The sequence below is a fragment of the Lutjanus erythropterus genome, chromosome 2 (genome assembly GCF_056507025.1).
Source record: "Lutjanus erythropterus isolate fLutEry1 chromosome 2, fLutEry1.hap2, whole genome shotgun sequence".
Lineage (NCBI taxonomy): Eukaryota > Metazoa > Chordata > Actinopteri > Lutjaniformes > Lutjanidae > Lutjanus > Lutjanus erythropterus.
The window spans coordinates 32,250,125-32,262,897 of record NC_139318.1 but is presented as its reverse complement, the minus strand read 5'-3'; the positions used below and the strand labels follow the sequence as shown (position 1 = coordinate 32,262,897).

At 37.8% G+C, this 12,773-nt stretch overlaps 1 protein-coding gene across 1 annotated transcript in view; it reads right to left on the bottom strand.

Moving 5' to 3' along the window:
* Positions 1 to 12,773, bottom strand: part of shmt2 (serine hydroxymethyltransferase 2 (mitochondrial)) — a 30,463-nt gene that overhangs the window by 4,193 nt on the left and 13,497 nt on the right. The window contains exons 3-9 of the mRNA XM_084737419.1: positions 11,453 to 11,532; positions 9,192 to 9,392; positions 8,876 to 8,957; positions 5,955 to 6,077; positions 2,722 to 2,861; positions 2,243 to 2,405; positions 550 to 649 (exon numbers count right to left, since the gene is read on the bottom strand). Of these exons, the coding sequence (XP_084593545.1) occupies positions 550 to 649; positions 2,243 to 2,405; positions 2,722 to 2,861; positions 5,955 to 6,077; positions 8,876 to 8,957; positions 9,192 to 9,392; positions 11,453 to 11,532 (889 nt within the window). The remainder of the gene's footprint in view (positions 1 to 549; positions 650 to 2,242; positions 2,406 to 2,721; positions 2,862 to 5,954; positions 6,078 to 8,875; positions 8,958 to 9,191; positions 9,393 to 11,452; positions 11,533 to 12,773) is intronic.

The window sequence follows — 12,773 nt, the reverse complement described above, 5'->3', positions numbered from 1 at the left end:
ACATTATTACTCTAAAAATTTACATACTTGAAAAGACCTTTCAGACATTCATATAACCAAATTACTTGAGTAATACACACTCCTTTTTGCAAGTTTCTTACTGACTGTAACAGTATACAGAAACCTTTTTTCCCCCCTTTTTTTCCACAAACATCTACAAAGGCATTAAAAAGAGGGAGTATGCACACAATGCAGAGTAAGCACAGGGCTAGTCTGTGTTTTTAGGGTATCAATTGAAGGCTATACATCAAAAAAGAGCTGAGGCCAACAAATTAAATGCAGTACAAGATTCAAGCATTCACTCACAACCAGAAAGTGACCGCTTTCATCTGCTTTTATTTTCTTGACTGACAGGACAGCTACACTGACATTAGCCTATTTGCACATCATGAATTTAAATGCTTTTCTGTTCCTTAATTTGCATTTTGTGACAGGACATTTCTCTTGATTAACTGTGTTGTGTTTTTCTATGTTTCTTTCCGCTGTTTACTGATCCAGTGTTTTCCTCTGGGTTAAAAAAAAAGAATGCTTAAACAGAAGTTCAATTACCTGATACCAGGGTGTAGCCTTTGTCGAGGAGAGCTGTAGCCATGGCCTTAGCGTTCTTCAGTACCTGGTTGATGTACTCCCTGAACAAGGGAGACTGTGCCTACACACATACACACACAGACTATACTTCAGTATATGGTAATATTTCAGCTGGGTTCTATCTGGGTTCTGAGTAGTTCTGATATATTCAGCTTCAAGGTTTTCACATAGCAAAAATGACTTGTAGAACAATCCTCATTCACACATAAAAATGACAGACATCCTAAATATACAATATCAAAATCCTATCAAATCTTTAATGTTATCTTTGGAACAGGTCAAACGCAGATAGAACTCATCATCATCCTAAGAACTCATTTTCTGTTTGGAACTCTAAGGCTCATCTTGCAAAACATGAAAAGAAGCCATGATTTTCAGGAACTAAACAGTTTAGAAAGAAACAATAGATGGATGAATGTAATTAGTATTTCACTTCAAATGTTGACTATTTAATGGGCTTTAAGGCTTAATATTTATAAAAATAAAAGACATTTTTAAAAAACTGCTAAAAGATTTTAAACTTTTTTTTTACTCAGTCGTTATCAGTTAAGTTAGAAACTTAAACATTCTTAACTTAAACATTCCAACTTAATTTTTTTTTTAAACATCATTTTAGATCTCGCTGAGGAGTTTTAATTTCCTTGCTACCATGCTAGCCAGCTAACTCTAGCTTCCTTAAGTTAGTCTGCTCATGGTAACATTAAGAGGCAAGCACGAAAAGAATTAGTTCTGAGTTTTTTTTTGTTTAGTCTATAACCTTTCTTTTAGTCATGGGGAAAACCAGAACCTATCCTTTAGTCAATTTGGACTGCTGTTTTTCATGAGACCTTCGATACATTCCTTATTCTTAAGGTAAACATCATGTTCTGCATCATTTTCTCATGGCTTCTCTCACTGTCACTGAGCAGTATAGCAACATGACAGAGAAGCAGACGTTGATTGGTCCTCCTGTGTGCCTTCAAAATGCTGACTGGCTCACAGTTAGACCCTTATAGAACCAAGTTTGACTTTGACTTTGCAGATAGATTGTTCTTTTAGATAAAAAGTCAAAAAATGCATGTAACTTAAAAAAACAAACACCTCACATAATGTTCAGAAGTTGTCACAGAATAAGAATATGTGAATAACTCAATTTTGACGAAAATGTTGGATAGAACCTTATTATTACAAGATGATGCAAAGTTATTTTACCATACCATAAACATAATATGTATTTTAACTCAAACATCTATTTTATTTGTGTCCTGTGACAGAAATACTGAATACGTTCCTCTGTTAATCAAATAATCTGGAAAAACATTCTTTGGTCATCTGAGAACTTTTGGTCTGCAGAAATTTCTCTTCAGTGGTGACAGTGAGAGATATCGCCTTTCCATCCTGTAACGGATTAATTTTCAATAGCTGTGTTGCACAGCATTAAGATCAAACTTGAGGGAGAGAAGGAGCAGATGCTCACAGCAGCTTAGTTCCTGAGTCAAGTTGCGCCAAAGCATCTCAGCAGTAAGATTTTATTTCACTGTAAAATTTGATTCACCAGTCATCAAGTTCTTGTTAGGAAATAGCAGACCAGGATAATAAAGTGTTTCATCAATTCACACCAAGTTATTTTTTTGTTTGTTTTTTTTTTCCATTGAAGTTTGTGTGTTGCGCTGACCTGTCTGAGTGCCACAGCTACACCAGCAATTGCGTGGTTATGAGGTCCACCCTGCAGGGAGGGGAAGACAGAGAAGTTGACCTTGTCCTCAAGGTCATACATGATCTCCTTCCCCTTCTTGTCCACTGAGCGAACACCCTTACGGTAGAAGATCAGGCCAGCCCTGGACAGAACACAGACTTATTTACTGACAAAGTATTTTTACCCTATTAATTTACTCTGAGCATGAAACCCAACAAGGTTTCATCCTCAGTAATTTGATTTGTCTCCACCTGTGGCTCAACAGCTGTCTGGTTAGAACGGAAACAACATCACAAAATCCTATAACTGCTATTAATAAAAATGACTAATAATTTCCCAACACTCTAGAGGTATGTGACAGAGAGAAACATTACTGCACTCTTAAGCCTCTTAGCCTGTTCCCTAGCTTCACTGCAGCAGTGCTAATGAAATTTCACTGTAATTTCTCTTGCTCTTACCTGGCTCCTCTGAGGGATTTGTGGGTAGTAGATGTGACCAGGTCAGCATACTCAAATGGAGAGGGGATGGCTTTGCCTGCCACCAGGCCACTGATGTGGGCCATGTCAGCAAGCAAGTAGGCCTTGATGTCAGTACACAGCTAAGGGTGAAAAGAGTGAAGGAGAGAGGGGAAAAAATACAACATTAGGATTCAAATTCATACCATGAGGCAAGGAATTTTACATTAAATTGAACTAATTTGTTAAAATTTTGGTACAGTAATCAAGGTCACAAAATTACTGTCCAATATTTGTGAATGTGAAGTGTATTTAGGATTTAAGATAAGATGAAAGATGAAGTAAGATAAGATTCTTAGATTTAGTGAGAATTTGCTTCTGTGATACCAAACTTAGACAAATCCTTATCCTATCTTAAACTCTTTCTATCTTAACTTAAGAACTAAGACAAGGAGTTTCTGTAGTACTACCTAAGCAGAGTGAAAATGTGCACTGTAAACATTTATGACCTGTTCTGAATCTGCATACATTATTTTTGAAATACAGACTGCTACCAGAAACTACTGTAGTTACTATAAAAAACTAAACTATACACTTACACTTTGCCTAAATCTCTGTCGTCAGTGACCAACTGTGCTGTGTATTTTATTAGCTTGTGATTTGTATAAGTTAAAATGTGAGATAAAACATCTGAGATACAATCTCTTGCCGCAAATACATTTACATTTTTCCCCCACGGTTAAGATTTGATGACCAGCTCTACATCTGTTAGCAGCACCTATCTTAAAGGGCAGATATTTCAAATCAGAGCTGGAGATATTACACTCTTCTGCAGTCTTCAGAGGCCCATAATATTGCAGCGTAATTCAATAAATCCTTCCCGTCTCTTGCCAGCATTTATTGAAAAAGGCACAAACAATAAACAGCTCGCTAACATGCAAATGACTTACTGGCGACTGATCAGAGCAGTAAGCAATCTTTTTAGTGCTCCAATTAATATGCATTATCATGACAATCTCCCTTCCTCTCATATCTAAACTGGATCAGCACATGTTTATTAGATTAAAAGGCAGGATAGATGGCAGGGTTACTGGAGGGGGTAAAGAACACAAGAGGGTGATGTGCGGTAGCTGATGAATGCCAATAGTGAAACAAATTTCGGATTAGGGAAAAAAAAAAAAAAAACAAGAGAGGAGCCGGCTCCAATCTACGTAACAACACTGAAAAACTGGAGAGGAGCCCGGGCCGGCAGATTCTGCCATAAAACAGTGAACAGTTCCACAGAGACATGCCAGGGGGAAAATATGGCCCCACTTCAGGCCTAGTGGCAAAGTAGTTATGGTGCTTAATAAAAACACAGCTCTGTAATGGCGGGACACTCCATCTGATGGTACAAGCTAAAGTGGAACTCTGCAACAAAGGGAAGCAGTCATGGAGCGAATGAAGTGAATCAGCGGGTGGGTATAACAAAACAGATAAAGGGGCTCTTGTGCACTGTCAAAGAGAGTGGTGAAGTGTGCAGTTAAAAGTTGCTGCTGTGTACGTGTGAGTCAGTGCAAGTGTCCACGTTTGGTTCGGATGAGTAGGCAAGAGAGGAAGAAAGCATCAGTTCTGTTGAGTTTGAAAAACCCTAAAAATTTGTTTTGTGTTTGGAAATGTTTATGTCTGAAAGTAGAGATGCACTGATTGCAGTTTTCTTTCTTCTGTCAAAATTATTTTATACAGGTTTCTGCACATTTATTTTGGTAGTAAAGCTCAAGAGAGACAGGAAAGGAGGGAGAGAGAGAGGATGACACATACTAAAGAACTTAAGGTTGAAATTGGACCTCAGCCTCAATACATGAGTGCTCGCTCTACCAAGTGAGCTACAAGTGTGCTGTCCAGCTACCATATTCTTTGCCGATTCTAAGTACATTTTTTTTTTTTTTTTAAGTCTGACCAACTGGTTCCAATTCCTCTAAAAACTGTTCAGAGACCATACAGAGCATTTTTTATCTTAATTGAAAATTACATTGTATGTTCATGATAAAACATTGACTGTTAAAGATAAAACCTGTAATATATTTACTGTAATAAATCATGAAATGGCCACGATATGTCTTCAGAGATTGAGGAAACATGCAAAATTGAATACTTTACAATGACGCTACTGCTGCAGTGTTCTCCTTTTTCTATTCCAGTCCGTAACTTCTGTTATTGCCAAATGTTCACCAAATGAGTAAGTGTCTATGATTGTTTATGAGTTGTAAGAAATCCTGAATAATATAAAAGCTAGGGCTGGGCGGCATGACAAAATTTTCACATCACGTTTTTTAAAAATCATATTTGTTTCACAGTATTTGACGGTATTTCTTTTTCTTCATGGAACAGTGTTCTTACCCACCCGCAAGTACCTCATTAGCCCGAACAGGCAAGTGGAAAGAATAATTAAGCTATTAAAGTAAGTTTTCATTAAAAAAAAGGTAGAGAATGTTGTTTTTAGCCTCTCAAATACGGAGATTTCACACTTTTCTCCATGTATTATCATTTTAAACTGATTATCTTTGGGTTTTGGATTGGCAAAACAAGATATTTAAAATACATCAACTTGGACTTTGAAAAATTGAGATGAAGATTTATTTTTTGACATTTTATAGATGTTGCAGTCCTAGATTATACATGACAATTAACTTTAGTCTTTCTTTTATTTACTAATGGTTGTAAAATATTTGTATAGGGCCAAATAAAAATTGACTTTGGGCAAGTAAGTTTCTGACCCACTGGCCTGACTGGACAAGTGAAAAAAAACATTAATGTTGAACCCTGATATGGCTGTGAAATTACTGCCTGTGTCACTGTGTGCATGATGTGAACCATCACGTAGTGTGTGCGTGTTATTTTGACTGGCATAGAGATATAGATTTATCTAACAGCAGAACAACCAGTGCAGCTTGATTCAAAAGTGAATTCTCAGTATTTAGGCTCTACTATGGGACAGGAATTAGAGAAGATGTGGTTGGAAGTGGTCCTGGCTTGGTCTGACCTATAAGTAAGGGAAGCAGGTGTGTGTGACAGTTCAGTGGAAAAGGTTGGCTGAGTTTTAAATAAGAGGACAAAGCTGGTCTGACCTTCGTAATGCAGAGAGGTGTAGAAAACTGGTTGCAGGAGAGGAAGAAGTAGAGTGAAACACACAAACAGAGATAAAGACGAGGTGAAAGCTGGGTGAGTTTTGAATACAGAGAGGGTTCTCCATGCACCTTCTTGATGCGGGCGTAGTCAATGAGGCGGGCGTAGGCACTGGTGCCAGCAATGATGAGCTTGGGCCGGAACAGCTTGGCCGTCATCTCCATCTGGTCGTAGTCTATGAGTCCTGTTGCAGTCTGCAGAGAGACAGAGAGAGACAGATTGAGAAGGGAAAAAGAGGGAAAGAAGTAGAGGATGAATATGATATTACATTGAGAGTAAGGGTCAGGGGGAGAAAAAAAAGGAACATGAGAGGATGAAGAAGAGTTGTCAGATATCTTGAGGATCAAGAGCAAACATATCAACACGGAAGAGAGATTTTTTCCATTTGAAGATCATTTGATGCAGCTGCATTTGAAGTACTTTGGCTACCTTAAAAGGGGAAGGGATTTATCTAAGGGAGACATTTCAACCTATCATATCAAGGAAGAAGATGGAGCAATTGCAGTAATGCACCCCTACTTATCCTAATTCAACCTTTCAGGGATCTACTCAACTGGTGTGATGAGGCTGAATAGATCAGACGCTGGTTTGGAGACTTTTCCTGCTCTTTAAGCAATTTGAGAAATATGTTAGACAATCTATTGTTCAGAGGGTGTACTTCAGAGTCACATGAAATGGAGTCAGACTCGACCAGTCAAATGACTAGCACGTCTAGTTCCTGAATCTGCAGTTTTACCTCCCCTGCTCCTCCTCCATGCATGAGAAAAGAGAGACAACACATGCAAGAGAAGAAGAGCAAAAAAACGGACAGAGAGACAAAGGATGGAGAATAAGGGAGACGCGGACAAGAAAAAGACGAGAGAAAGGGAGGAGGGAGAGCTTTATTTAGACAACCTGATAATCTCCCATCTCCAGAGCACATCTATGGATGCCCCCTCACTCCATCAAGCTGCTCATTGTGAAGACAGAGCCAGTGGTGCTGGCCAGCCTGTCGATTTCCCATTATCTCTCTCGCAGAGGGGTCCTGCCTGCCCATATATCAGCAGGTCTGGACATGCACACTCTCATGGCTATCCATCAGCCGCTACCCAACAAAACTCCACAACTATGACCCCAGGAATAAAACACTAATATACGCGGCACTGATCATATCTACGTGCTAACGCATAAAAATTATTTGTCACATCCAAGGCACGCTCATAGTATGGATTTCAGTGCCGGTAGAAAAAAGTTTTTTGGAGGTTTTGTGTATTAATCTTCAGTAATAGGAGCGTATTATTGTATTGAGTAATGATTTCATACCATAGACCAGTATTATTCAACTGGAGGCATGTGGGTTGAATCTAGCATTTTAACAATCTCAATCCAGCCCTTTGATCATTTATAAATAAGGAAAAAATGATAAATAAATAATTTCTTCAAATAAGAGAGAGGCTAATTAGCACATTTATTGGTTATATCTGTTGTTAAGCACAGAGAGACATATTTTTTCAAAAAGTTTCGACTCTGGCTGTGCAAACAAAGGGAACACATTGTGTTTATTAAGGTAACAAGCTACTCCTAACCTAGAATAACAAAGATACTTTGAAAAGAAACACTGTGTATAAAAGTTAAGTGAAAAAAAAATTGTGAAAAGTAATAATGTGGAGAAAAAAAAGGTGCATTTTTTTACACGTTTAAATTTCTTCACAGGACAGACAGACAATGTAAAAGTCTGGTCCCTTTGCACTTTTTGGATTAAACGTGGCCCTTTTAAAAAAGTAATTTAATAGGCCTGATATACACAATATAAATACTGGATGTGTGAAAAGTGAAGCCAATGTGGAAGTGCCCTAAACCTAGATTCTTTCTAATGGCCAGCATGGGGCGACTCCACTGGGAAAAAGACGTCCAACAGTTTGGAACTCTATTATTTATTACCTCAGTAAACACTTTCCTTATGAGTTTATGGTCTCAGTTACCAGACTGTTCTATTATTTGCCTTTACCCACTATTTTATCATTATAACCACATTACTGCTTATTATTTATCAAAAATATCATTGTATTAATTTTGTGTAAGCACAAATAGTCATTCCTATTGATAGAGATAGTTTTCAAAAATATAATATTTGATTTTGTCCATATCATCCGGCCCCAGGGTGACATCACAGTGGCTACATCCATTACTTATTATACAGTCAATGGTTTAAACTTTAACCAAAATACCTTCATTTAAGCCACTCTATCACCAAACACCTGCTCCAAAGTGTCAGCTCAGTTGACACTTGAATTAGACACTGCATCCCTACCCACACTGCCTCATGTCATCCCTGTGGGGTCCCACAGCAAACAGGATTCCCCAGGAAGAGATCACAGCCTTTCTACTACATTTATCTCTTCTTTTTGTTTTTTTAAATCAATATACTGTTATAACGTTTCTTTTAGAGGAAAGACCATTAAAAAATTTGGCATTTAAAATTATATTTGTGCTTATTGAAGATTTGTCATCTCTGGTTCTTTCTTCTTGTTATTTTGCTCAGTTTGTCCAATAGCAGTTATCATATTTGATCACTATTGATGAGGCCGACTGAAAAAACTGTATACTATATAGTCAACAATAGTAATAGCGATATAAAATGGTACTGTTTATTGTAAACAGTACATGTGCTACATGCGTTGTCCCTGTATTGGTATGGCTACATACTGGGCTTTAATCAGTGTTAAATATTTTTCATACTTTGACTGTGATGGTAATTCAATTTGCAAGAACACCACACAACATTTTATAAACAACATACTGTACAACATATTCACTTGCAAGCATTAAGTCTTAGTGTGGTTAGTCTATAAATACCACTGCAACTTCTGCTGCAGCTGGACAAGCAATGCTTTTCTTAAGCAAGTATCGGCTATCTGAGAAGACTGGAAACCCCAACACACGGTTCGTGTGGTGGTCAGTTCATAAGTCAGTCATAGAGAACACCTGACTCTGTAAAACTTTCTCTACTTACATTTAGCTTGTAGGGCATGGACTCAAAATAGATTGAGGTTGCTGAGATCCTCTTCACATCGGACATGTAGCCATGGGTCAGACTGGACAGAAAAACAGCCAAACACAAACATTAAGTTACTTTGCCTTGCAAACAATTTCACTTATGATAAAAAAAGAGAAAACACAAAAAAACTTTTTTTTTTAGTGTAAAAAAAAAAAAAAAAAGTACATGTTATTGATTCAGATCTTCCAAACAACTTTACTCTGATATGTTGGCAAGATAAAGTTGCAGGGTGGAGATTAAAAATTAAAACAAAGCATCAGTGTCTACTGACTGTCCTCCATCAGGCAGGTCCAGGCCCATGATGCGGTCATGAGGGTTCAGCACAGCGGTGTAGACTGCAAAGTTAGCAGGGGAGCCAGAGTACGGCTGGACGTTGACACCCCACAGAGCTGGGTCCAGGTCAAAGGCTTCCAGGGCTCTTTTCTGACACAGCAGCTCAATTTGGTCAACAACTTCTGCTCCACCATAGTACCTGAGGGAGGAGTTTGGGAAAAAAGATATTTACTAACATATTAATCACTCTGGCAAATAATTTTCCAGATTAAGCTGTGGTATTAATTCAGTTTAAACCTGTTAGCCTACCGTTGTTTTTTTGTCAACTTTGGGCCAGGGGACACAAGTTATAACACTGACATATCACCCTTCAAGTTGATATGGCGAACTACACATCCAAATGTGGAGCAACATTATCATTAGTTTGGAACTGTGTTTCTGACTTCTTTTTTTTTTTAAGCTCTGTTTTTCGGTCTCCTGACAAAAATATTTGGCTGCTAAATGCCCCACTGTCTTCACCAGCTAGTGACAAACTTTTTCACTCTGCTGTTTGGTGCTTAGCAGTTAGTGCACAGTGTTTTTTAGAGCATTATTGCTGGAAAACTCTACCTGCTGTGGCTCAAAATACCATTGACCGTTAGGGTGAACCTAAACAGTAAAGTTGCGAGCTGGACTGCTAAAAAATAAAGACGAGGACAGCAATCCAATTTGACTTATTAATATTGCCACACATAGATTACAGGCCAGATGCCCTTCGTCTGTGTCTATACTGGGAATGTCACACTTAATATACACAGGTGGAGTTAATTACAGATGACCGCAATGAGAACAACATATGAAGATGTTACAGAGAGGTGGTAATAGGGACAGAATCCTTCTCCAAAGGAAAATGCATTGGGCACAATTCCTTGATCATCTCATTCCCAGTAGATGAATGAGGAGATCCCATTGGCTTGTTTCTTATGAAGTAAATATTATTTATGTTTTTTGTCTTTAATTGTTATGAGATTCAGAGCCTGGAAGGTTTTGGCTCCACCTGTTGGGATGTGCTTGTTGTGCTGGTTTCGGTCATCTATGATTAACTTCACCTGGATATATCAAGTGTGACATTCCCAGTATAGACACAGAAGAAGGGCATCTGGCCCGTAACTTATGTGTGGCGATATTAATAAGTCAAAATTACCAGCACACATGCTGAAGAAGGGCGCCTAGCTTGAAATGTCCATGTGGCAGTATTAATCAGCAGACCCACACATGGTCATATGATGAATTCTGACGACACTTCTGAAGATTTAAACAAACAGAGATTCTGCTTGTAAAACTCAGAATTTTATCAACCACCTCACCAGTTATTTATTTATTAGTGTTTATTATTATTATTAGTGTATTTATTAGTTTATTAGTGTTTTTATTTCTGTTGAAATGGAAATTGTTGGGAGATGACTGTTGAATGGCTAATGGTTAACAGTTTCACAAATAAATTTTTTCTCTCTCTGATCCCCACTGAACCTGAACATTTTAGTACCCACGTGTCCTATATTTTATGCTGGTGGACTAAAATTTACTGACTATTTCTTTCAGTCCTGCTTGGGGTAATTTTAGGTTGTTTGCCACAGACGGCACTGTTGGCCACAAATATATAGAGCAATCACTAATGTTAACCTGAAACCACCACAACAGTTCTGGGACATCTCAGGTGAAAATGCTCATCAAACCTTTTCAATAGAATTACAGATAAAGGAGCAACAGATGGCTACTGTACAAACCACTCATTCAATGAGATCATCTGTTTGTTTCATTACATTGAGTGTAAAAACAGTAGATGAGTAGGATGTGGGGGGGAAAAAATAAAAATTAAAAACACATTCAGTGGGAAGGAGATTTATAGGAGCCTTGTATTCTAAGAATCAAAGGCATCAAATGAGAAACATTTCAAAAACGTGTCAGCTCTCTGTTTGCTGCTGATAAATGTGAATTATCTGAGGGAAATAAGAGAAAATAGGAAAACTTAAAATAGAAAACATGCAACTATCAGCCTCGGCCCTAAATTCTTCCATTGTATCCCCTCAGGAGTCTTCTTTGGCAAAGCAGAGAGTGTGGATTATTTGCTGTGTGGTTGGCATGTACTATTATAGGGCAAGCTAGAGAACACAGTATAAATCAGTGTGTGTTTATGTGTGTACGTCTGTAACAAATATCCTAAAGCAGCGAATATCAACAGTGTTAATAAGCTGGGTGTGAGTGAATAAACACGCTCACCTTCTCCCTGGGTAGCCTTCAGAGTATTTGTTGTTCAGACAGGAGCCCATAGCTTCCAGAGCTGCCCGACTGCAGAAATTCTGTGGCAAGAACACACACACAGAGACACACAAATACACACACACACACACACACACACACACACACACACAGTCAGATCAATGGTGTGAGTGGACAGAAGGGACAAGGACCGCAAATTAAAGTCTGTTAAGTGATAGTGAGAAATCCCCCTCCAGCTAAAGGCAATCATTACAGTATTGAACCTCTGGACTTACATAGACTAACACTCTGCACTTCACAATGCTTATCGCCTCGCTGCTGCAGGATACAAGATAATGTAATAAACTTTTCTGCACATGCTGAGATACATTGGTGTGGCCTTTTTTAATCATTTTGCAATGCATTTTCCAAGAAAAACAATTTTTACTGAGTAAGGTTTGCTACAAAAGTGGTATTATTGTACCCAAAAAGTTTTCCTTCATATTTTGCCCGTGTGCGAGAAGATAAAAAAGATATGTTAAATATTTCTGCTTAACATACAATACCAGTAACTGATATTGGATTAATTCACTGACAAATTTTGGCAGCCTGATTTCAGTAGAGTCCTGCGATTAGATTCATTACATTAGAGCAGGACCAATTTCAATCTGGCTACTGAATTATAATACTATTTCTTTATGTCACATAGAGCTGCAACAATTAGGAGATAAATATTTAGCCAAATTGTTTTTTAAGGAAAAATACAAATTATTTCCCCATTCATTCAAGTATCTCAAATGTGAGGATTTTCAGATTCTGTTTTGTCTTATATGATAATAAGTATGGATATCTTGGGGAGGTTCGTCTGTTGGTTAGAAACATACAATTTGAAGAGGTCACCTAGGAAATCATATGAGCATTTGTTACTGTTTTAATCAAGCAAATACTCTGTAATCTGAGTAATCAATAATGAAAATAATCATTTGTTGCAGCTCTAATTCCTACTAACCATTACAACTTTCTGTTTTATCTTGTAATTGCCATTTCCCACCCACAGCTTTTATGGCACTCCTCTGATTTGATACCTCTCTGAATTTAATTTCCTGAGGGTTCCTCTATTTCTTTTTTTTTTGTGGAGTTAAGTAATGCTGTTAAAAACTTTACTTGAATTTAAGTGTGTTGTTCATGCTGGAGATGAAGGTTGTCCAACCTCTCTTTCTGCCACAACAGACCCACACGACACTTCTGTCCTGTCCCAATGGATATTATACAACCATTTACGGTATGGGACAGAATACAAAATATTAACTAAATGAATTAAAGATGAAGCCACATTAATACA